This window comes from Geotrypetes seraphini, chromosome 3 (assembly GCF_902459505.1).
Source record: "Geotrypetes seraphini chromosome 3, aGeoSer1.1, whole genome shotgun sequence".
NCBI lineage: Eukaryota > Metazoa > Chordata > Amphibia > Gymnophiona > Dermophiidae > Geotrypetes > Geotrypetes seraphini.
Window position 1 is genome coordinate 205,181,945 of NC_047086.1, and position 26,658 is coordinate 205,208,602.

Here is a 26,658-nt window from a genome sequence, read left to right on the forward strand (position 1 = left end):
TTCTCTCTCTTTCCCCCACTTCCATTATCTTCCCCTTCTCTCAATATCTCCATCCACCACAGGCCCATCTTTCTCCCTCACCTTTCCGATTTTGGCAACAAGATCGGCAAGGCCCCCCCCCCCCTGCGACGGCACTGAGCGGCATCGGCGCCCCCCCTCTGCGACGGCACTGAGCGGCATCGGAACCCCCCCTGCCCTACGACAGCACTCAAGTTTGGCCTCCTTCTCCCGGCATCAGCAGAACTTCAGATCGGCAACAGGTGCTCAGTCACAAGCTTCCCCTGACTCAGCTTCCTGTTTCCGCCCAGGCGGTTCAGTCAGGGGAAGCTTTTGACAGAGCACTCATTGCCGATCTGAAGTTCTGCTGATGCCGGGAGAAGGAGGCCGAACTTGAGTGCTGTCGCGGGGCAGGAGGGGCGCTGATACCGCTGAGTGCCGTTGCAGAGTGGGGGTGTGCCGATGCCACTGAGTGCCGTCGCCGCCCAGGAATTTTCCGGACCTGTCCGGCTGTGCACCCCCCTAAGGCTGCACCCGGGGCAGATCTCCCCCCCACCCCCCCCCCCCCCCTTGGTATGCCACTGGATCTAACCTAATTGAATACCCAATTCTGGGCGTAATAACGTTCATCCCGCTTAAATTTATCAAATTTGGCTTTTTTGAGCGACTCCTTGAAATCCTATAACTGCTTGTTCATAGACTCTTATTTTTGATACTACCTCTTCAGGTGGTACCTTTGAGGAAACATCTTTCAATGTTTGATCTATATCTGCTTTCAATGATGTGGACATCTCTTGGTCCACAATCAATATCATTAAGTCCATATCACACTTGTTCAGAATTCTATTCCACTTAGATACAAACTCTGTGTCTTCTTTATATAAATGGGGTTCTTAAAACCCTCAACCCACGTGGGATGCGTTTCTAACGCGTAAATATTCAATCAAAGTTAGAGCATGTAACCAGAATTTTCCCCTTTCTCTCTGAGCATACTACCCAGACTCTTGTCCACACTTTCATAACATCATGCTTAGACTACTGCAATTTACTTCTAACAGGTCTCCCGCTGAACCGCCTCTCCCCCCTGCAATTGATGCAAAAGTCAGCTACACTACTTATCTATTGCCAGCCTCCCTACACATACCTTACCCTGCTCCTCAGATCACTTCACTTGTTCCCTATCCACCCCCGCATACAAGTATGTTCATGCTGCAGCCCCTTAGTATTTCTCCTCTCTTAGCTCTCCTTATACGCCTCCCTGAGAACTCCATTTCTCAGATAAGCTGCTTTTATCTGTACCTTTCTCCTCCACTGTCAATTTCAGACTTTATTCTTTTCATCTAGCTGCCCCATATGCCTGGAATAAACTACCCGAGTTTGTCAGTCACTTCCCTTATTTAAAAGCAGACTGAAAACCCACCTTTTTGATATAGCCTTCAATCTACAGTATAACCCTACTACTCACCAAGCTAGCCAGCAGATTAGACATCCCCCCTAACTGTTTCCCCCACCCTGGCGTCCTTTTTGTCTGTTTAGGTTGTAAGCTCTTTCGAACAGGGACTGTCTCCTTCATGACTCTGTACAGTGCTATGTACATCTGGTAGCACTTTAGAAATAATTATTAGTAGTAGTGATAGGACATATGTTTTGGTACTGTCCTCAGGTCGTGGTGATGATCTCACATTTGTGTCTACCATCTGGAAATGAAAAGTAGCTATCAATCTTTTATTGTTATTTGGACACTACAATATAACACACCCTCTTCCAAAGAGAATTAAAGGCTTTTTGCGGAGAGCAGTGCTGTTGGGCATGAGAATGATAATCTTTACATAGATTGAGATTGAGTCCCCAACACTGTCATTGTGGTGAATACAAATGATACAGCTCCTTACTATGGAAAAATAAGCTGTTAAAGATCTTAATGCATTAGCTGGGTGGAAGTTTTCAGTTGTCTGGGAACCCTTTTGGGCCATATTAACTGCAACAGCATGGAGTAGAATATGGACACTCCTTACTTAATAATAATAATAATAGCAGTTTATATAACGCAGGACCGTGAAGTTCTATGCGGTTTACAATGATTAAAAAGAATGCTACAATTGAGTAGCACTTACATAGTTGGAGGTTAGTCACTAACAGAATATGGGAGCGGTTGTTGTGGGAGAGATTGTGCGGATCAGCTACCTAGGTAATTCAAGAACAGATATGTTTTTAGGTGTTTCCTAAATTCACCATAGTTTTTTGTATGCCTAAGTGGTTTTTCTAGGTCTTTGCCCCATGATGCTGCTTGATATGAGAGGAGATGTTGATGGTGTCTTTTAAATTTACATCCTCTAACCCAGGGGTGCCCAATACGTCGATCGCGATCAACCGGTAGCTCAGGAAGGCAACGTGAGTCGATCGCTAGACTCGTGTTGCCGTCCTGATCTACCGGGCCGATCAGCCTTCCTCTGTGTTCTCCCTAGGGCCTTTTAGCTGGGCGGTCTGCCCAGCTGTCATCTGCTGCTGCTGCCGCTGCTGAACATTTTTTTTAAAAACCCAGCTTGGAGATTTCAGCCCGTAGCGAACTTATGCTCCGGGCTCTAACGTGTGTGTGCTGGCTTCTCTTCTCTTCCCTCCGAAACCAGAAGTTATGTCCGGGTGGGGGGGAGAAGGGAAGCCGGCACGCACATGTTGAGAGCCCTGAAGTAAGCGTTCGCTACGGCTAAGGTGGGAGACAGGTTAGTGAAGCATTTCCTCTTCTTGCTGCCGGGTCCTGCCTACTTTCTGTTTCCGCAAAGGCAGGACCCGGCAGCACTTCCCCCAATAGGTCGATCACGATGCTGGTCAGCCGAAGCAGGGAGAGCTTGGGGCGTCGTCGGCTTTCGGGCCTGTTATTGGTGGCGATTTGGGTCCTGGTCCCCGATGGCAGTTTGGGTCCTGGTCCCCGATGGCAGTGGCAGTGGCTTGGGGGAGGGCAGGGAGAAAGAATGAAAAAGGGCAGGCAGGGAGACAGAAGGAAAGAAGAGAAACAGATAAAAAAGAAAGGGAGGCAGAGAGAAAGAAAGGGCAGGGAGAGAGGAAGGAAAAGTTGGGGGAGGGAATGAGGATTTGAAGGAGAGGTAGCATACAGGCTAAAAGAAGGGAAGAAAGATTGGATGCACAGTCAGAAGAAGAAAGTGCAACCAGAGACTCATGAAATCACCAGACAAGGTAGGAAAAAATGATTTTATTTTAAATTTAGTGATCAAAATGTGTCTGAATTTATATCTGCTGTCTATATTTTACACTAAGGTCCCCTTTTACTAAACGGCAATAGAGGTTTTTAGCGCGCTAAAAACTGCTTTCGTGGTTTAGTAAAAAGGGAGGGGGTATATTTGTCTATTTTTGTATGGTTGTTACTGAGGTGATAGTGCATAGAGTCATCTGCTTTGACCTCTTTGAAAAACCCTGGAATAGGAATGATAATTAACATTTTCTATGCGTACAGTGTGCTTTGTGTTTTTTAAAAAATGTTATTGTTGGTAGATCATTTTGACTTGGTCATTTTAAAAGTAGCTCGCAAGCCCAAAAAGTGTGGGTACCTCTGCTCTAACCAGTGGGGAGACAAACTTCGGGTGTGAGCTTCTCTTATGTTTGTTGGTTGAGAAGGAGAAGAGGTCAGTTATATATTTAGGGGCTAAACCGTATAGTGCCTTAAAGAAGAAACATCCCAGCTTAAATTTTGCACGTGCTTCCATTGGCAACCAGTACAGGAGTCAGTAGGAAGGGGTTATGTGATCGGACTTCATCAACCCCAAAATCAGCTTAACCGCTGCGTTCTGCACCAGTTGTAGTCTCTGCAAGTTCTTCTGGGAGATTGCCAGGTGGGCGATATTACAGTAGTCTAGATGGCTTAGTATAAAGGATTGAACCAGAATTCTGAATGATAAAGCGTCAAAGTATGCTTTGATGGTCCGAAGCTTCTAGACAGTGAAGAAACCCCTTCTAACCAATGAGTCCACTTGGTCTTTCATGGATAGGCCTTGGTCAAGTATTACTCCCAGAACCTTCATTGTAGGTTGAATAGGGTAACTGAGTTTGTTGATGCATAGTGATGTTTTAGTGACGAGTGGGTATGGCGAGGCTACAAAGAATTTAGTTTTTTCTGAATTAAACTTCAATCTAAATTCAGTCATCCATTGTTCCATCAAGTTTAGTACTTCGGTTGCCATAGGGATAGCTTCAGAGAAAGAAGTAGCGAATAGGATAATGATTGTAAAGTCGTCTGCGTAAATAAATAATTTTATTCCCCACTGGGCCCGTTGTGCACCTAATGATGACATATAAACGTTAAAGAGCAGTGGGGATAGTGGTGATCCCTGAGGATCTCCAGATGGGTTGCTCCAGGTATTAGAGAGGTTGTAATTGAAACGTATTTGATAGGTGCGGGATATAAGGAAACCTCGGAACCAGTCCAATACCTCTCCTGTGATGCCAATTGCGTCCAAGCATTGTAACAATTTCTCGTGATCCACCATATCAAAGGGTGAACTCATGTCAAATTGCATGATCAGGGCATTATGGCCCTTGCTAAATAAGGAGCGTAAGTTATCCAAGATGCAATTACTGTCTTGGTGCTAAACAAAGGTCTAAAACCAGATTGGGTTTCATGTAAAAGAGAGAACTGATCCAGGTATTCCATCAATTGGGTATTTACCAGTCCTTCCATGATTTTTACAAAGAATGGAATGGATGCCACTGGTCTATAGTTGGTCACTGATGCCAATAATTGTTTACGATCTTTTTGCAATTGGGGTAATTATAATGTGACCCTTATTAGTAAGGAATTTTCCATTTTTGAGATTATCGGTCAGATAGTTCCACAATGTTAGTTTAAAGTCTAATGGAGCTGCTTTCATGATATCAGGGAGGCAGGAACTAGAATGCAGTATGTCTGTCTGTTTAGTAACCATGCAAACTTATGACCTGCCCTCCAATCAGCATCAAACAGTTCAGTCTTGTCCAGTTCAGTCTTGTCCAGTGCAGTTGGCTGGTATTCAATAACTAGTGTTTACAATCTCCAAGACTATAGATTTGTACTTTATTTTGCACCCCATAGTACAAGATGTCCGTGAAAAGGAAGAGCATGACTTTACCTGAAGGGAGCATCAAGAAACAAAGGAAGGCAATCGATCTTGAAATGAAAATGAAGGTCATAACCAAAAATAAAGCTGGTAAAAAAGTTAGAGAGAGTACATGACTTGGGGCTTGAAATATCGGTAAAGGGCAACACCTCGCTTATCAACCAATTCGCTTAATGATCTAGTCGTAGGAATGGAACTCAGTCGTTAAGTGAGGAGTGCCTGTACTCAACTTTCAGTAATATATTTCATACTAATTTTGTATTTAACCTCGGAATCTAAAGAGGGGAGGGAAGGTGGGAGAGAAGGGGAGGGGACTTTGTTAACAAAAAGATGGATGTTATACCTGGATGACAAGTTCACTGTTCTTGTGAGCCTTTTATGATTATGAAAATTGGAAACGTATTGCTTGTAGTTGAGTTTGATTTATCTTTCCAACCCAAAAGAGGTTAGAAATAATTATACAAAAGGCATCAAACAGCTGAAAAGGACATCACTACACTGAATAATAATTGGAGGGAAGCAGTTGATGAAATGCATCTTCCACACTTGTCATTTTTGTATCTGTCTGCTTTATGTGCTGACTGGCTCAAAAAGATGCGAAGGGACATTTTTGACATAACATTTAAACCTGAATTTGGATGTTTTGCAGAACATGTACAAAAATCCAGTAGCAAGCATGACCATTTCCAAACAGATGTTTGCCCGCAGTGCTTCTACCTTTTTGATCCAATTTTGAAAAAAAAACAACGCAAGTCCAAAAGAAAAGCGCACAAAACAAGCTATTGGGACATAGGAGGGGCCAGCATTTTTAATACACTAGCCACACAGACATCCCAGCAGAGCAGAGGGGCATCCTTGGAGGCACTGCAATGAATAAAGATCACTGGTAGACATAAGTCACTATAATCCTCTTATATTGTATGGTGAGCCCTCCAAATCCCATCCAAAACTAACTGTACTCCAGAACAATAGCCCTTATGTCTGCAGGTGTCGGATGGGATTAGAGTGTGTTGTGGAAGACTCACATTTATTTTAGTCAGTTAGTTAGTTTTTTAGCCTGTCCTCTCAAGAGAGCCCAGAACTGGTTACAGATCAGACATACATAGTACAACTAAGGGCTAGGAAGTACAGACTGAAACTCTATACATCACTTACATAACATACGTTGGCAGAGTCAAACAAAACTTAGTACAATTAGGTAGTTTATGATAGTACAATTATGATATTGTATGAATCTATGCATGTAATATACAACAGGCAGATGGTTTCATTTTCTGGTAAGTTCATGTGAAGGGGTAGATTTTGGTTGCTTTCATGAAGTTTTAATAATCCTTCCAATGATCTGATGGATGCTGGAATTTGATTCCAGAGTTTCTTCAGGAGGTGGGAGTAGACTCGCCTGTGAGCTCTCCAAATGGAGGGACTGTCCAGGAGGCATGAGGGTAAATCAAAAAGTAAAGGCAAAATACATTTAATGGCTTTAATAGAAGTAACTGTGAGCAATTGAACATATCCCTTTTACCACACCATCACCATGCAAGACAATGCATTTGTTTTATCGTTCAACTAGCTTTTGCATTTCTGTAGAGAAGCTTTTTGGCTGTCCCCGAAGCCAGGTGAGGACCACTTCCTTTACTTCATCATGTTTTGTCTTTTTATCTCTGGGTCACAGTGATGCACCTATGTCTCTCCAAAATACTCAGATCCTCTTTATATCTTCTCAGGAACAGGGTCGCAACATCCACATGCTGTTGCTTCTGCAGATCAGCAAGCTGTTTAGGAACCCATCATGTGCAGACTTTCCTGTATCCCAAGTCATCGTGCATTATGGCAAATGCAGATACATAGCTGATATCCAAATTTGTAGCCAATTTTATAGACACTGTTATTTGTTGGTCTTCTCTAATCAAGGCATCCGCCCTGTCAATGTGTTCTTGTGTGTGCAATGTTGATGGGTGACCAGAACGACCTTGGTCAGTTGCACCTGTTCTTCCTGCTTTAAACCTTTTTACCCACTCATAAACCTTACATTGATTCATGGTGCTATGTCCATACTGAGTGGTGAATTTCCACAGGTTTCACTCCTTCTTTCCAAAGAAAGAGCACTACTGTACGTTGTTCTTTTTCCTCTATCTCCACTTTTCATTTCTTTATTACTCTCTAGGTACTTTAGTTAGATTGTGAGCCTTCGGGACAGTTAGGGAATTTCTAAGTACCTTTCTTATTTATAATTTTAATGTAAATTTTCTGTAAACCGCTTAGAACTTAACGGATGTAGCGGTATATAAGAAATAAATTACATTACATTACATTCTTTGGTGTAATGTATGCAATGGAGCGTCCATGTTTCTGACCTCATGGCTGCCACATAACTAAAGACTGAGTGCTGCACTGTGCGTGGATGAACTATCCAACAGGCAATGTATGAGTACATAGGTTGTATTTCACTAGCTCTGTTCTGATTATCATGTAATTTAACAATTGTCTTTAATTTTTGATTCACCCTCGTATATATAGTGTAGTAATTAGAATGGTGTATAGGCCTAAATCCCCATCTCTATGGTTAATTACACCACCCACTAAAGACTACTCCAGGTACCTGCTTGCTGCTCTATTAGGATTGGCCATAACATCTGAAGGTATCATACAGGTAAATTTGAATTCTTTCATTTACATTTATTTATTTATTTAAAATTATTTATAACCTGCCTATCCACAAATCAACAAGAAATACATACACAATAAAAACAAACACAGATCAGCATTATAAGCAGAATATAAAAATTCAAACATTCTCAAAACTTGCACCAAAAAAACGCTCATACAGCAAAGTCTTTACCTCTTTTCTAAAATGTAGAAGCACATTAGTTTGGCGCAAAAATAAAGGAAGAGCATTCAAAAACATTGGACCCTGAACAGAAAGCATTGACTTCTGGTTATTCAGAAGTCACACCACAGCCAATGACGGAACTTCCAAACAAATTTTGTCAGAGCACTGCAACTCACACAAAGGATGATACCACTGTAGCAGAGCACAAACGCTCAATAGACAGTTAAACTGGAGCACTTTAAAGATCAAGCAGAGAACTTGAAACTCCACCCGCATGTCAATTGGCAACCAATGAAGCTCGCAAAGTATCGGTGTGATGTGATCATATTTCGAAGCATGCACAATAAGACGTGCTGCAGCATTGTGGGCTAGCTGTAACGCCCGCAAAACGCATTTGGGTAAACCCAAATAGAGTTATAATAATCAAGCAGAGGAGTTATCAACAGCGTGACAACTGAATGAAAATTATCCCCAGAAAGATAGTCACCTAACCTCCATACCAAACGCAGCTTGAAAAACACACCAGAAATTACCTTCTTAATCTGAGCCTTAAAGGACAGTGCAGAATCAAACACAACTCCCAGATACCTACCCTGCCCTCATACCAGAACAACCTCATCTGCAAGAACAATTTCAGCTGAACAAAACGCTACTTCTTACCACAACCAATATATAGCACTTCAGTCTTTGCAACATTTAATTTTAAATGGTTCTGAGACATCCAATTCTGAATGACACCAAAACAGTCATGAAGAACATCTTTGGGGGGCAGGGAGGAGGAGGTCAGTGACCACTGGGGTACTATGGGGATGTCATGCCTTCGTCCTTCGGTGGTCATCTGGTCAGTTTGGGCATTTTTTTGCCACCTATTTTTTGTTAAAACAGGTCTAGTCCCAAACATCCAAAATGAAATGATCAGAGAAGTGGTTGTATTCTAAAATGTTCGATTATTGCACACAAAAAAAAAAGTCCATATCAAAACTCTCTCCTTATTCCCACCCAAACCATACCTCCAATATGCCCCCTTCAGACTTAAACGCACTGCAGACAAACAGCATAGAAATCCTTCTACAAAATAGATTTTGAAAATTGGAAGGTTTGTCGAGATAAACGTCCCTCTGCCCCCTTTGTGCCACTTTATCGCCTTTTTTCTTTTTTGAAAATGAGCCCCATTATAATGCAAAAGGGTCAAGATTGTCTGCCCATCTTGGAGGAAAATGTCTCTCCAAAAATTAATTAGAATGGGATGAAATTTGGAAGATCTGATTAAAAATTCCACACACATTCAAAAATGAACCAGATCAGATCTTGGATTCCAACTAAATAAGCTCCCCCCCCAAAAAAAAAAGTTACCCAATGCATTTCTGTGGGAGAAGACATTCAGCTTCTGTAGCATAGAAACTTAGTTATAGAAAAATATAGCAACTAATGCTACATTACCCCCAAACTGTTTCAACCCCCCCCCCATAAAAAATAAATCCTCTACAAACTGCCCCCTGTTAGCCACTCACAGACACTATATATGCAGTGCACAAAGAAAACATGTGAGATGTGAGAAGAGACTCAGGGATCTAAGGGGCTCATAATCGAAAGAGAAAAACGTCCAAAAACCGGCCTAAGTTGGCACTTGGACGATCATAAACGAAAGGCATCCAAGTGCCGATAATCGAAATGGGTTTTGGACGTGTTTACAAACAACCTAGGCCTTCATAGTGCCGCTGAATGACCATAGCTAAACGGGGCGTGTCAGAAGGAGTGTTGAGGGTGGGATTTAGGCAGGACATGGGCAGGCTTAGACTTAGTCGTACTGCACAAGATTGACAGAACTTGGACGTTGTGACTTAGACCATTTAAAACATGGTCTAAGTCACAAAAACCCACCTAAAGTCACTAGATAAGCACTGCAAACACATAATACAGACCCCCACACACTACCCCAGTGATCACCAACTCCCCCCAACCCCATAAAAATTGTAATCACACCTTTAAAATTCAGCCTCCAGACCATCATCACCTGGTAGCCTGGCATAGGAAAGCCTAGTCGTCCTGCACAGAGACATCGTAAGCCATCTTGGGGGTGAGTTAGGAACCAATGCTCATAAGCCCCTGTAATCTCTGCATTGATACTGAAACGTGCACTCCCCTATACACCCCCAAAACCCTTTTATACTGGCAGCCATAAAGGCTATTAGGGTAGTAGATAAGTAGGTCTAGGGGATTCTGGAGGTGGTTTGAGGGGGCTCACCATGGCCTATAAGGGAGCTGTAGTGAGATGAAGACATGGCACCCTTTTTATGAAGTTCACAGCAGTGCCCTGTAAGATACCCCATTATTTAGGTGCCATGTCTGGGTATTCAGTCCATCACTTTGTAGACCCCTCCCACATCCAATAGGGCTTGTTCTAGGCGTTTTTGACTTGGATGAAAAGTTGGATGAAAATGTAGTATAAAGATGGACGATTTATCGGCTTAGACGATCAGATCGGCAGGACGTATAGTTAGATGATTTTCGAAACGAAATAAAATTTGGACGTATTTTTCGAAAATGTGTCCTAAGCTCTTTTTTACTTTGGGTGACTTGGACAAAAACAGACTAGGATGTTCCTTTCGATTATGCCCCTCCACATCTTTGGATATGTTCCTGTTGGCAGGAAGGAGTGGGCATCCCTTCTGCCAATTTTTTTTTCATCCAAAGATTTAAGTCCCCGAGACACTTCTCACATGTCTTCAGCTGTAGTGCTTGTATTTACAGCCACAGTAGAGAGTGCTGATTTTTGGGCATACAGCAGCATGATGTTTTTTTGGACATAGCTCACACCTTTTCAGTAGTTCGACTCCTGAAGAAGATACCACTTTGGTACCGAAACACAGGCTTCTTTGAGTCTGTTTTGAATCTTTGAAGTTGAATAAAGATCCCACTGGAAAACATCTCTTTAACCCTACTTTTGTTGTAACTATAATGCAGACATCTTTCATGGGAATATAACAACCAGCAATTTCAAGTTAAAGATGGGATAGATCAATTCAGAGTGAATCAGATCACATCACATTTGGAAGTATTTAAGATGAATTTTTCTACAAGGCTTTAGATTCCATTTTTCTTTATTCAGTCTAGGAATACCACTAGCATACTAAAACATATACCCTGGAGTGCTCTTGTGCATGTGTCATATGTTGAAAACAATATCATTTACAGTAATTGTAATGAAGCTACGAGCTCGAATATGTCATTCTAGATCAATAGTACAGGACAGAACCTTGCTAATAGTGTGTGGGAGGTGAAGACCATCTGGGGCTTTCTGAAGCCTTTCTAATTGTACTTCTGTCTTCAGGTCTGTAGGGGTGTTTCCTTATTTGCACCTGAAGGTTAGGCCTCTATGACATCATCAAGCCTGAACCATCATTTAAGCCTGATCCATTGTCTGCAAGAAATCTTTCCAGCATGAACCTTGCAAGAAGAGAAAGAAGAAAATATCTTTGCTGTTTCTGTCTGATGCCTTCTGGGTATGTACCAGAACTGTATTCTAGTCAAGGACATCCAGCTATGCCCATGTGAATCTTGGGGGAGTTATGCTCCTGTGCTGGTCTTATCTAATGAAGGCGTCTCTGTTTCAGATAGTACGAGACTTTATACAGAAAGGCTATTCATCTAAGTTCTGTTTCTGGATTGGTTCGAGGAGGTCATCTGACGAAATCCAAGTGAAAAGGTGCTAATTATAATTTAGTCTGTGCTAGGATGTGGGTGAACTCGCATCTCATCACAGGTATTCTCCACGCACTTCTTTTATACTAATTAAGACCTGAACAGTTACCTCGTGTGTCTCTCTGCCTGAGAGAAAGAGAATCGGACCTTAAACAGATCTGAATTCCAGCACATCAAGGAAACCTTTGCTGCCAACCTAAATTACAGCCGTGCCAGTGGCTGACGAACTCTTGTTCCTGTAACATAAGGATTTCTATATCTGCTAAGCTGAGAAGAGACGTCTTCCATTTCACCTGATTCTGTGCTAAGGCCTAATTGAATGGTGAGATAAGGAACTTATTATCTTATCAGCTGGGGTTAGATAGAGAATCCTATTGTGATATAGGATAAGGCTTGTAAAGCTACTCTTGGTGATAACTGTAATAGATTGCTGCTAATCAGGAATTGTTATTATAAGGAATTGTTTAGTGTGTGTAAGAATTAGTTACTTATTTATCTAGCAAGTGTGTTGTGATAATTATGTACTGAGTTTCATATATGTAATCAGATATTTTGTGAACAATATTTAGATATTGCTGCTGGCTTGTGAATTATATTTTTCTATTTTCATAATAAAAGTATTTCTCATTAGCCTGGGTCTGGTCGTGTAAGTAGGCAAAGAAAGTTGAACCTGGATGAGATATTATGGTCTTCCCTAGAAACTAACAGGCACGTATTTGTTTATGTAACTGATTAGTGGACCATAAATCTTTCTACAGGTCTGGCTGTGTGGAGGAACGATAGAGATCTTACCATGCTCTGTGGTGGGGCATGTCTTCCGTAAAAAGAGCCCTTACACATATCCGAAAGGTACAGATGTCATTATCCGAAACCGAGTGCGATTAGCAGAGGTGTGGATGGATGACTACAAGGAAATCTTCTATCGCCGGACCAAGAAGGCAAGAGAAATGATCAGAGAGGTGTGTATGAGGGATAGAGGGGAGGGGGACCAAAGCATAATATCCCTGAGTTGAACTAGAGTGGAAGCCAATTGAATTTTGGTTTCAGATTTGGCACCAAAACTGGCCCAAAATCCAGATCTGAAGTTCAGGTTTCAGCCAAAAATGCCAGTGCATTTTGGCTGAAGGCAAGAGTCTCCTCCCCCCCCCATCCTTGTGATCACTATCTGCTGTTGCCCTCTCTCCAAGTCATCTGTGTCTACTTTACGAAACCTTGGTGGTCTAATGGCCATTTCAGAGGCAGGAACAAAGCCCACACTCGTTCTTCCCAGTGCTGCTGTTCCTTCAAAATGTCTTCTGGGACTTCTAACAACAGTCTCACAAGGCTGCCACTGGAGGTCCTGGTAGCCATTTTACAGTTGGAACCAGCATAAGCTGGAGATGCTCTTGCTTATGCAAGTTCCAATCTCAATATGACTACTGGGATCTCCCATGGCATTCTTGTGAGACTGCTGCTGGAAGATCCAGAAGCCATTGTGAAGGAGGAGCCATCTGTGCACAGGAATGAATGGGAATTGTTCTTGCACCCACTAATGACATGGTAGGCCCATTAGAAAGGGGGGGCTGTCACTGGCAGGTGAGTCCAAAAGGAAGGCATTTGGGGGGGGCAAGGCCATTTTTGTCTTCGATTCTGGGCCAGTTTCAGTCACAGATTCGGTTTTAGCAGAAAACAAAGATACTAGTATCGGTCAGGCTCTAAACTGGTGTAAAAAATTATATCCTCCTCCTGTAATCAGTGTGTGTAGTGTTAAAGAAGAACTTTTTCCTCAAGCTCTGAACATTGTTCCCAGAGTAGGATAGCAAGCACAGTCTTGCAGGGAGGAAATTATTCATGATTTGAAAATCCATTTTATTAACCCTCCCAACTTTGTTCCCTCAGGAAGTCAGCACCCATTTCATGCCTCTTCCCCTCTTTTGACTTTAACAGCATAGCTATGGCGATATCTCGGGGAGGCTTCAACTGAAGAAACGGCTCCAATGTAAAAACTTCACCTGGTACTTGAACAATATCTACCCAGAAAGATTTATCCCAGACCTATATCCAAAGTTCTATGGGGCGGTAAGAATGTATTAAATTTTAGCTTGATTTTATCACACACTTTCATCTTTTCCATCTGTCCTAGTAGCTCTCAAGCCTTTTTTCTTCTGTGGCACACCTGGATGCCAACATTTATTGAAAATGACATTCAGTGACTGAACAAAGCTAATAATTCAAAATAATTTATTTTTTAACTAAATTTTATTAAGCTTGTAATAAATAAACAGATCTGTGAAGAACAAAATACAACAAGAAACATCTGGTAGATACATCTTGTTTCTTGAATGCATCCACCAAGCAATTTGCAAACAATGACAACAGTCCCCACTCCCTTATTACCCCCAGCAACCCTCCTGCAAACCATATTAACAAGTCCCTTAGGGAGATATAGTGGATTGTCATTGCTGAAAGCCTCTCCAACTGCAATCAAATAGGCTCTGCTTGTACATATTCACTGCTGCTGTCCTCCTGTACATCAAGTGCCACTGGTACAATTTCACCACCACAGTCTTCCAGTGTGGAACAGTCCTATGATTCCAGTAGGCAGCAATGACTGTTTTGCCTGCTGCAAGCCCCAAATAAAGTAACACATCTTTCCCATCATCCAACCCCATAACAGGAAAATGCAACAGCGCAACCTCCAAGGATCGTTTTATCACCCAATGAAACATCTGAGAGAACATCAAAAACACCTGTTGCCAAAACAAATTAACTGACATTCCCACAACCTGTAACAATATGTAACTTGTTCCCCACACTAACACTAGCAACTCCCCAATTCCCTTCCATAAAGCTTTCATAATTTTATAGGGGTGTAGTATTAATGCATCAAAACCTTATATCCATTTTCAACGATCAAGGCAGGCATACCCAATTTCCTTGTGTGTCCCAAATCAGTTCCTATTTATCCATTCCCAACTAAAATGGTTAAGGGGCTGAAGGAGTTGCCGTACAGCGAGAGATTAGAGAAACTGGGCCTCTTCTCCCTTGAAAAGAAGAGACTGAGAGGGGACATGATTGAAACGTTCAAGATATTGAAGGGAATAGACTTAGTAGATAAAGACAAGTTGTTCACCTTCTCCAAGGTAGGGAGAACGAGAGGGCACTCTCTGAAGTTAAAAGGGGATAGATTCCGTACAAATGTAAAGAAGTTCTTCTTCACCCAGAGAGTGGTGGAAAACTGGAACGCTCTTCCGTAGGCTGTTATAGGGGAAAACACCCTCCAGGGATTCAAGACAAAGTTAGATAAGTTCCTGCTGAACCGGAACATACGCAGGTAGGGCAGGTCTCAGTTAGGGCACTGGTCTTCAACCTAGAGCGGATTGCTGGGCGTGATAGATCATTGGTCTAACCCAGCAGCGGCAATTCTTATGTTCTTATGTCTTGCATAATCTTGAGTTTCCGTTCTCCTTTCCCATTCGAATAACGGTAGATATTTTAGATGGCTCCTTTAGGAACCAGTAGTCTCAGTAGGTTCTGAAAAGCATTCTTCCCCTTCTGCAGATCAGTCAACATCCCAAGTGTAGAAAGATACATCCCCCCCATGATATTCAGCCAGTGGCAGTCAATGTATAAGACGCTGATCGTCATCTGGTTATTTATGCTGTAATGTTCAGTGCCGGACTGTGTCTGGGCACTGGCTCTGTATATCAGTGCATAAGTGTGGGCGGCCTGCCCACGTGAAGCTTATTCGGACCCAACCAATATTCAAATGAATATCGGACTGGTTGCATAACTCTAGTTTTGGTTTGTTTTTTTTAAAAAAATTTAAGTTCAAAACAAAAAAAACACTGCCCGCTCCCTCTTTTAGCTCCTGCCTTTGATGACCCCCACCCCCCACTGGACCACCAGCTATTTAGGTAGGCCCAGGATGCCTATCTACACTTGGAGGGGGAGCTGCTTTGGGGTGGAGAGAGCTTTGGCTTCTGACTTGGAGAGAGGGGAAATGGTCTATATCCACCTGCTTAGCTTCTGTGGGCCTCGGATGAATGTCACTGGAGCCTGCATAAGCCTGCTCTTCCACAACATTGCCACCTGCTCATCCCTGATCAGCACACTTTTGGGGGGGGGGCCAGTCACAACTGAGGTAAAGGGGGGCGGATTGCCCCGGGCACCCTCTTAGTTGGGGTGCCAGCATCTATCCTCTTCTCCACCCCTCTCCTTCCGCGCCCCACACTACCGCATGCACATGCCGCTTCCTTTCTCCCGTACCTTTTTAATGTTTGCGGCGCGAGCAGCAACCCCAACCTGCTGCTCACGCCAACATTGGCTCTTCTTCTGACATCTCTTCCTGGACCTGTGTCTAGGAAGTGACGTCGGAAGAAGAGCCAATGCTGGCGCAAGCAGAGGTTGGTGTTGCTGCTTGTGCTGTGAACGTTAAAAATGCCTGGGGAAGGGAAGGGGCACACACACGGCAGGAGGGGCGGGGGGAGTAGGGAGGGGCACCTCTCACCCTCGCTACTCCACTGAGTCGGTCAATATTCAGCAGCACTGCCTGGCTTATTGCCACTGAATATCGGCAGTTGGCCACTGATAAGCGATATGAGCGGGCCATAGCTTTTCTGGCCCACTTAAATCGCTCCGAATATAGCCTCATAGTGCTTAACCTGCAAATATGGAAAGATATCCCAGGACAATAAACCAGATTGAGACTGTAGGGTTGCAAAAGGCTTCACCTCTCCATAGCCCTGTTATAGAATTGCCTTAGACATACTACACTTCTCCCTCGGTATTCGCAGGGGATAGGGGCAGAGCCAGACCGCGAATAGGGAAAAATTGCAAATATCTTCTCGTCTGGCTCTGACCCACTCCCGACTCCCTCCCGCCTTCCCCGTGCAATAGGAAATGACTGCCATGAGTTCCCGTAGTCTCTCAAGACTACGATGGGAGCTCACGGCAGCCATTTCATGTTGCGATCTACACAGGGCAGGAGCGTAGGAAGATCGCTACTGCCCCAAAAGTTCGCTAGACCACCAGGTAAGGCCAAGATGCCAGGGGAAGGCTAGAGAGAGGCAGGAATGTGCTATATTATGGGGGGGGGGGGTTTTTCCCTCTCCCCCCCAAAAAAATTGCGACTATGTGAAATCGTGAGTGTCGAGACTGCGAATGGGGAGGGGGAAGTGTAAACTCCTGCTTCCTATCTATAAAATAATACCTAATCCCATCCTGAGCAAAATTCCCCATTATACCTCACTAGGTTATATCAAGAGTACTTCCTGCTGCCCAATAATTCCAGTCTAGTCAGTCTCCTTTTTATCAAGGTGATGTTCTTCTAAGGATCCTCTATGCTCTGCCCTCACTCCTTCCCCCCAGAACTGCCATGGCAAATGCGTCAAAGGAATATCATCTGCTTCCGCCCGTTCAATTCCATGTTGATTTCCTGCACCTGTTGAGCTAATATCACCCAAAGGTGGACCTGCCTTTTAGTAAAGGTTAATATTTGGCACTCCTGATCCACTCTCCTATTTACTCAACCACAGGACCCTTCTCGCCTCCCTCTGATGTTTACGTGCACAAATAAATATAAAGAGCTGTTGCTGAATCTTTAACAAGGTTTTATTATGTATTTGAGGGGCAAGTTCAACCTCCATTATTGTAATAAATAACACTAGGGGGCCGGGGCTCCTTTTACTAAGTTGCGGAATAGCGCACGCTTGACCTTAACGTCAGCATTGAGCTGGCGTTAGTTCTAGAAGTGTAGCGTGCGGTAATTTCCTGCATGCGCTAAAAACGCTAGCGCACCTTAGTAAAAGGAGCCCTAACTGTCCACTAACTGTTGTAGCCATTATCTCCTCAAAACTCACAACCTTTTGAGGGGATCAGGCTGGAGACACAACTCGTTAATCTGTCCGCTAAGATATGGATCAGAATGTTTGTATCAATACTGAGCACAGAAATTGGATGGTAAAAGCTGCACTGTATGGGATCCTTGCCCTCATTAAGAATAAGAGTAATTCCTGCTAATCTTTTTTTTTCCAAAATATTTTATTGAGTTTAATACAATCATTACAAATTTAATCATAAAATTATGATAAAACTATTAATGCAAACTAAGAAATAACTTTATAAATAAGCTAAATATCAGGGTTGTCATATAACATAATGAAAACATAATAAATTACAAACTTTACTCCTTCATATTCAATAAGCATTTCCAAATCATTTTAAATTTCTTCATATTGCCACACTTAATTGAATATATTTTCTCATATTTACTATATTCAATTATATTTACTATATAATTGAATATATTTTCTAATATATACTATATTAAATAAACCGTGCTCTACTGTATGTTATAATCCAATTTACAGAAGTCTTTCCAATTAAATAGAATTGTTTTAATTGCAATCACAAATAAATTCTTAAGTAGCTATTTATTATATGTGTTTAATGTAGATTTAAGACCATATTCTCCTAAAATAATTATCTGATAAGTCAGTGGTTCTGTTATAGAAAGCAAATCTGACACTGTTGACCATATCTTATTCCTGCTAATCTTAAAAATAAAAAAGGGCAATTTTGTTCCCCCCCCTAGCAAATTAACAGATTTAATAAAACTTAAACTGCTTATAGAACTGGACAGTGAAACATCCAGCCCCAAAGACTTCCCAGCTTTATCGTTCTAAGGGCCTGTAACACCTGTATCCTGAATATCTGTCTATCAAGGAGAATGGCATCCCTCTCTACTATTTTCCCCAGTGCTACCCCTGCAAGATAAGCCTTCTGATCCTCCATACACCACTCCAGGCTATATAGAATTTAATAATAAGCCACAAATCTAGCCCAAATCTCTGCTTCCTTCCACAATTCCCTATCATCACACCCCCTTATTCAAGTAATATAGTATTATTCATAGCCCTCTGCTATTTCAATCTAGTGGCTGGTAGCTTACTTATTAAACTTAAAATATTTTTGCTTCAACAGCTTCATTTTCTAAAACAATTTTTATTGAACAAACACTTAAGACAAAAGAATTTTGTTCAAATAAATTTTTTTTTTATTAATGGTAAAAACATCTCAAAATCCCCTCTTATCCCCTCCCCTATTTCACTCTACCGATCCTATAAATTCAATTCTAATGTAATGAGGGGATTGTACTCTTTTAACACCCCCCCTCCCCACCACCACCACCACTGAGAGAGTTCAGCTTCATTTTATAGTGGAGTTCCTTCATTTCTAAATCACAAAGCTGTTTCCTAGCTTCCTTAACCTGCAAGGAAACTTTGCTACCAACTACACCTCTTTTATGCTGCCCCTTTAGCATCATACTTTTATATAACACCATACAATAATAATTTTTGGATCTCAGTAATTGCACCTTCCTTCCTTGCACACATGTTTATTTTCCGCTTTGCTAAAGAGGAGAGTACATAGAATTTTCACTGATCCTTTAATTCTTTTATTTAGAATTTTTATATAACATTTGACATTAAAGCTTTAAATATATTTAGAGTGATTCAGATTTAACTTAGCTTTAAGTTGTCGGCTCGGGGGTTCACTTTACCAACATGCATGTCTCACCGTAGCTGTATAAACACCCCCTTTTAGCGTCTCCGCCATAGAAATGCAGTGAGAGAATGGCGAAGATGCTAAAAACTTAATCAACCTCTTCTAATGGCATAGATTGTTTAAGCTCATCAATTTTACCTTAAGAACATAAGAACATAAGAAGTTGCCTCCGCTGAGGCAGACCATAGGTCCATCCTGCTCAGCGGTCCGCTCCCGCGGCGGCCCAACAGGCCCATTGCCTGAGCAATGGTCTATACCTATCTATACCCCCAATCCCTTTTTCTTCTAGGAATCTATCCAAACCTTCTTTGAAACCATTTAGTGTTTTCTTGTCTACAACAGCCTCTGGAAGCGCGTTCCATGTATCTACCACCCTCTGAGTGAAAAAGTACTTCCTAGCGTTTGTTCTAAACCTGTCCCCTTTCAATTTCCCCCAATGCCCCCTTGTACTTGTGGTGCCCCTTAATTTGAAAAATCTGTCCCTGTCTACTTTTTCTATGCCCTTCAGGATCTTGAAGGTTTCTATCATGTCTCCTCTAAGTCTTCGCTTCTCCAGGGAGAAAAGTCCCAACTGCTTCAATCTGTCGGTATATGGGAGATTTTCCATTCCCTTTATCAGTTTGGTTGCTCTTCTTTGTACTCTCTCAAGTACCGCCATGTCCTTCTTGAGGTACGGCGACCAGTACTGGACACAGTACTCCAGGTGCGGCCGTACCATTGCACGATACAGCGGCATGATAACTTCCTTCGTCCTGGTCGTAATACCCTTCTTAATGATACCCAGCATTCTGTTTGCTTTCCTAGAGGCTGTAGCGCATTGCGCCGATGCCTTCAGTGTTGCGTCTACCATCACTCCCAGGTCTCTCTCCAGGTTACTAACCCCTAGTGGTGTTCCCCCCATTTTGTATGTGAACATCTGGTTCTTTTTCCCCACGTGCATGACCTTGCATTTCCCCACGTTGAAGCTCATCTGCCATTTTTCGGCCCACTTTTCCAGCTGCGTTAGATCCTTTTGGAGCTCCTCGCAGTCTTCCTTGGTTTGAGCCCTGCTGTATAGTTTGGTGTCATCTGCAAATTTAATGACTTCACACTTAGTTCCCGCCTCTAGGTCATTTATGTAGATATTGAACAAGAGCGGTCCCAGCACCGACCCCTGCGGAACTCCACTCGTGACCCCTTTCCAGTCTGAGTAGTGGCCCTTTACGCCAACCCTCTGCTTCCTGTTTGCCAGCCAGTTTTTGATCCATCGGTGGACCTCCCCTTGTACCCCGTGGTTCCATATCTTTTTAAGCAGTCTCTCGTGTAGCACCTTGTCGAAGGCTTTTTGGAAGTCAAGGTAAATGATGTCTATAGATTCCCCTTTATCCACCTGGCTGTTCACTCCCTCAAAGAAGTACAATAAGTTTGTGAGGCATGACCTACCCTTACAGAAGCCATGTTGACTTGGTTTTAGCTGCCCATTTTTTTCGATGTGCTCACAGATGCCGTCTTTAATCAGTGCCTCCATCATCTTTCCCGGGACTGAGGTCAGGCTCACCGGCCTGTAGTTTCCCGGGTCCCCCCTTGCGCCCTTCTTGAAGATGGGCGTGACATTTGCTATTTTCCAATCCTCCGGGATCTCTCCGGTTTTTAAGGATAGGTTGCATATCTGTCGAAGACAGCCGGATTGTAGTAAAAATCGCTTTTACAAAGGCAGTGGCGTCCCTATTCTCCAGGGTAGGTTAAACCACTGTAGTGCCTTGAATTTGCAATCTGATTGCAAAAGAGAGAGGGAGGGGGCTGCTGGACTGCATGATCTGTGACCGTGTGTGTTCTCTCACAGTAGGAAGGAGGGAGTGAAAGGGAAAGAGATGCTGGGCCAAGGGGATGAAGCAAGAGGGAGACAAACATTGAACCCACAACAGGAAAGAGAAAGGGGAGAAGGACAGGAAGGTGAGTCAGATGCTGGAAGCGGAGGGAGAAAGAGGGAAAGAATCTAGATGGGGTTGGAGAGGAGAGAGAGACACATTAGTGTGGAAGAGGAAGAGAGGGGAAATCTGGACACAGAAAGGTAACAGAAACAGAGTGGAAATTTATGTGCATGTGGGTATAGGGACAGAGACATAAAGGGGAGATACATGGGGATGGTATATGGACATAGGGAGGGCAATGCCGGACACAGGAGGGAGTATACAAATACAGAAAGGAGTTATTCGAAATGGAGAAAATAGGAACACAGAAGGGAGATGGATTGTGCAGATGGGATTAGATGGTTTGCGGGGACGGGACGGGGACTGAGCTCGCGGGGATGGGACGGGAACCAAGCTCGCGGGGACGGGCGGAGACGGAGAAAACTTTTTTCCCCATGTCATTCCCCATGTCAATCTTAAATTGATAGAAAGCTTCTGGGGTTCGATTTTTATGCCATACAGCTTGGTAGAACAGATGTTTAAGGAACACAAGGTGCTGTGTATTTGCTAGTGCAAAATATAGTGATGAGTGGGGCAAATTGGTCGAGCCCTCAACATATTGAGGTCTCCCAGCATTCTGCTTGATTGTCACCTGACCGTTTATCAGAACTCAGAGGAATCAAGTCAGCCTAAGATGGACAAATATCTGGGTCAAATCTGTGTAGTTGCCACAGTCCTGCAGGTCAAGTTACCTGATTATTTTGTTCTTTTTTGTTATATGTATGTTTATACCTCTCTCAGAATCGTATATGTTACCAGTTATAAATGAAAATAAGGAATGGAAATTTGCATGTCGGACACTTGCAGAGCTTTATGATTTGAATGCAGGTCTTAAACTCCAACTTGAGATGTTAGACACAGCAGGAAAGGTCTGAAAGCTAAACAGCAAGGAAATCGTTGGTTGCAGCTGTAGCCTCGGCACTATTGAATTTCAAATGAGGAACTCCAGGAATGTAGACAGAAACAAGAACTAGAACCTAGAACTGCCAGCTGGGCTGAGGCTCTCTGGTAGAAAGTTACAGGGGGGACAGAAATTTCACCAATCACCCGCACATCCCCAATGGACTCTAACCCATACCCACCCATGCCTGCTTGCAGCCCTCTGTTTCCTCCCAAGCCTCATTCTGAAGTCACTAGAGATTTTGACTACACTCCCACTGGAATCACACAGCAACTTCTTCCAACCCCATGGGAAATCTCACAGCAACTTTTGCCATCCCTGTGGGTTCCACAGGATTCCCATGAACCCCATTCCCATGCAGCTTTCTACTCTCTGGTCCATTCTTCCTCCAGGTAAGAACTCTTCCCAAAAACTCCATGATGATCTAACAGACAAATACACAACCTTAAAGAGGCTATCAGAAGCAGGTTGCCCTACATAATCACATCTTCCCAACTTCATGTCATTATTTATTGATTCATTCATTCAATTTTCTATACTGTTCTCCCAGAGGAGCTCAGAACGGTTTACATGAATTTATTCAGGTACTTGAGCATTTTTCTCCGTCAGTCCCGGCGGGCTCACAATCTATCTAATGTACCTGGGGTAATGGGAAGATTAAGTGACTTGCCCAAGGTCACAAGGAGCAGTGTGGGTTTGAGGCTATAGCTTTAACCACTGCTCCACACTCTCCCCCTGTGATCAAGCAGACCCTCATACCCATGTAAGCAGTCCTAGGAAACTACAATATCACTAATCTAAACCTTGTTGCTCACCTGTTGTGTGTGTTATTTGGATTTCGCTCAGGTCTTTTTCAGTGGTGATTTGCATTCAGGTATACTAGGTAATTATAATACCTTCCTATTTTATAGGAAAAATAATATATTCTAATATTAAATATATTTTTCCATAGCCCCAGTGCCTGGGGTTTCATCTGTAGGAGAGTGTAGCAATTACACCTACTCCTACTCCTACTACTTATCATTTCTATAGTGCTGCCAGCATACCTAGCAGATCTCCATCAAACCACAGCCCCCTATGTAATCGCAATTTCCTCTTTATGCTTTTCTGAACCAATAATGCTGGGCCTGATATTCAGCCAGTGGTGATCAGCATTTGTTGACTGCCTCTGGCCCTAAACCCAGAAATTCAATACCAGGCTACCTGGTACCTAGGGGGAGAGTGTGGCGCAGTGGTTAAAGCTCTAGCCTTAGTTCCCTGGGGTTGTGGGTTCAAACACACGCCGCTCCTTGTGACCTTGGGCAAGTCACTTAATCCCCCCTTTGCCCCAGGTACATTAGTTAGATTGTGAGCCTGCTGGGACAGACAGGGAAAATGCTTGAGTACCTGAATAAATTCATGTGAACCGTTCTGAGCTCCCCTGTGAGAACGGTATAGAAAATTTAATTTAAAAAAACAAACAAACCTCTGGGCACTGGCATCGAATTTCTGGGTTTCCTGAGCTGGCTAACACATAGCCAGTTAAGTTAGGGTTACCATATCTCCAGATTTATCAAGACATGTCCTCTTTTTAGAGGACTGTTTGGGTGTCCAGACAGTTTCCTGGACTTGGGGGAGTTTATCCTGAGTTTGGACTCTCTCCAGCCCCCCTCCCCCCGAGTTAGGTATTGCTCTCCCTGTCCCCCATCTACCGTCTCCGGGCTCCAGCACTAGAATACATAGGTGTCAGAACGGGGGGAGCCACAGGGGCTGTGGCATCCCCAAAAATTCTCACTTACTTTTATCCCTAGTGGTTGCGGCTGGTGGTCACAGCTGGTAGTTGCAGTCGTGGCTGGTTTCTTCAGCCACTGAGCAGCATTGATCGGGAACGCATTTTGGCACTGCTGCTCAGCGGCTTCTTTGACTGGCTCCCGGGAATTCTCATGATTTGCGAGAATTCAAGGGAGCCAGTCAAAGAAGCCACTGAGTGCTGAGCAAGAGCGTCAAAGCGCGCTCCCACTTATTGCCACTCAGTGGCAGAAGAAACCAGCCGCGATCAGCCAGTGTAGCTGCAGGCTCATGCCCGCTGCACCTCTGGACCACTAGGCCAGAGGAGGTAGGATGATGCAGAGCGAGCACGCAAGGGAAGGGGACTGGGAGCAGAGTCTGTCAGGGAGTGGGCTGGGTGCGGAGGGTAAGGAGTTGGGAAGGCAGGGAGAACAGATGCTCACGGGGGTTGGGAAAGACAGATACTGCACATACTGAGAGAGGGTTGGGAAGGACAAATGCATGGGCTGGGGGGGTTAGGAAAGGAGGAAAAGAGAGATGCTGCACAGGTGGAGTAGGGGGAAGGTAAAGAAAGAAATGCTGCCGGTGGGGGAAGGAAAAGGAACGGAGAATTGTTGGACATAGGTGTGTGGCGTGAGATGGAAAGAGAGATGATGTATATGGGGAAAGGAAGAAAGAGGGAGAATTATTGGACATGATAGTGGTGCAGAAGAGGGAGGGAGAAATGTTACAATGGGAAGGAGGAAAGATGTCAGACCACTATAGACAGATGCATGGCAGAAAGTGAAGGAGAGAAAAACAGCAGATGGATAAGGTGGCCCTGGATACACAGTTAAGAGCACAGACAGAAGGACGTGCAGCCAGAGACTGGGAAAGATGGTTAGAAAACCAAAATCACCAGGCAACAAAGGTAGGGGAAATGATTTTATTTTAAATTTAGTGATTGAATTGTGTCAGTTTTAAGAAATTACATCTGCTGTCTATATTTTTCACTGTTCCAGAAGAAATGCATTTGTTTCTATTTTTCTGGAGGTTGTACTGCATGCAGAGTCTAGCATCTTAAGGTTTTGTTTGTATATATTAGTAGTTTTAGTTTGTGATCCTGTATTTGCATAGGGGTTATCTGTGTTTTGCATGTATGACTAAAGCCAGGCGTTCTGGTAAGAATGAATGTTGAGAAACATACAATGTGCTTTGTGTGTTTTTATTTTGTGGTTAACCATTATGTATTGTTAATAAGATTATATTGTGTATATATATGAAAAATGAATGGAAAAATTGTATTACAATTAATACTATTATGGGGGCGGGGTCTGGGGCAGAGCTTGTGGCCCCCCCCCAAAAAAAAACAACAACAAAAAAGCGTTCCGCTGCCTATGCTTCAATATCAATGTTCGGGCAGTCAGCAGTATCAGCGATATAAGCCTGCTGCCTTCAACCTGTCCTGGAAGCCTTCTCTCTGCAACAACTTCCTGTTCATGTAAAGGCGGGATGTTGCAGAGAAAAAGGTTCCAGGGTAGGCCGAAGGCAGCAGGTTCTTGTCACTGATGCTGCTGGCTGCCGAAGATTGAAATTGTAATGCTGGAGCCTGGAGGAGGAAGGTGAAGAACAGGGGAGAGTCATGCCCGATTCTGGGGTAGGAGCTGGAGAGAGAGAGAGAGGCTGTGCTGTGTGTGTGTGTGGGGGGGGTTTGAGAGAAAGAACCTACAGGAGAGGGGAGTTGGAAGGAGGAAGGGGGAGAGAGAGAGAAAATAAAAAGAAAGAAGCACCTATGGAAGGGGGGTTGGAAGGAGAGAGAGAAAGAAACGGGGTCTTCTTTTATATCTTTAGTACTTATCTGGTTATGGGTTATTGCATAAAGATAGGACTGACTTTTATGCGGTCTTGTTTATGCAGTTAACCTGGCTAATTAAATACTGACTATTGGTATTTAACCAGCCAAGTGCCAACTCTGTCCCTGGAATACCCCCAACATAGCCAGTTTGTATTTCAAAGCTAATCTGTTGATTTTAACACCACTAACCAGTTAAGTGCCACTAAAACTTAGTGGTTAGCCCTGACACAAGCAATTTAACTGGCCAGAAGCCATTTCTGACTGTTTAAATTGTTTTGAATATCAACCCAGCTGTTTCTAATAAATCCGGTGTAAACTATGAGAAGTAGTGGCTCGTGGCCAGTAGGGGGTGATGTTTATGGGACGGTAATGGAATGGATGTCAGAACATGATGGTGCAGTATTTTTTGTGAGGTTTTTCTACAAAAGCGCCTGTTTTTCGTATGATTCTGGGTAATTCTAGTTAGATACAAACATATGTGTCAGTTAGGGACACGCCCAATGGAAGCGTATGACAAACTGGTGAATATAAATTTAAATATAAATGTAGATAAAGCCAGAAAAACACACTATAGATTAATATAAGGGAAAGAATGGTGTTCTTTTTATGCACTTTGATGCTAGGCTAGATCATGGAGGAAATCATAAGGGTTACATGGAATCCATCTTGGTTCTCTGTCTTTGCTATATTTTCTGTCTTTTGGAATCCATTTTGTGTTTCCAGATCTTTGTTCTCAGCATCGTGGTGTTAATTAATACCACATGTGCTTGCTTTAGACTAGTTAGTAACGTGTCCCAGACTGAGATATAACAGGAATTAAATATAGTTTTGAATGAAAATTATTTATGTATGGAAGCTTGGCCAAGCAAGTATAAATGAACAAATATGACTGGAGTGTGTGTATGACTGTGTATTTGAACAAAGGAATGGGTTTTGAAAAGCATATTATATATATATTTGCAACCTAAAGAAATCCTAAAGCAACATCTGGAAGTAATTAAGTCAGAGACTCCTGCTCTAACATA

General features: G+C 43.1%; 1 protein-coding gene across 3 annotated transcripts in view; it reads left to right on the plus strand.

Annotated features, from left to right (window-relative positions):
- Positions 1–26,658, plus strand: part of GALNT6 (polypeptide N-acetylgalactosaminyltransferase 6) — a 195,452-nt gene that overhangs the window by 155,113 nt on the left and 13,681 nt on the right. For 2 of the 3 annotated variants that reach the window (XM_033937281.1, XM_033937282.1), the window contains exons 7-8: positions 12,393–12,593; positions 13,561–13,692. The exons of the other annotated variant lie outside the window; for it this stretch is intronic. In XM_033937281.1, the coding sequence (XP_033793172.1) occupies positions 12,393–12,593; positions 13,561–13,692 (333 nt within the window). The remainder of the gene's footprint in view (positions 1–12,392; positions 12,594–13,560; positions 13,693–26,658) is intronic. 3 annotated transcript variants of the gene reach the window in all.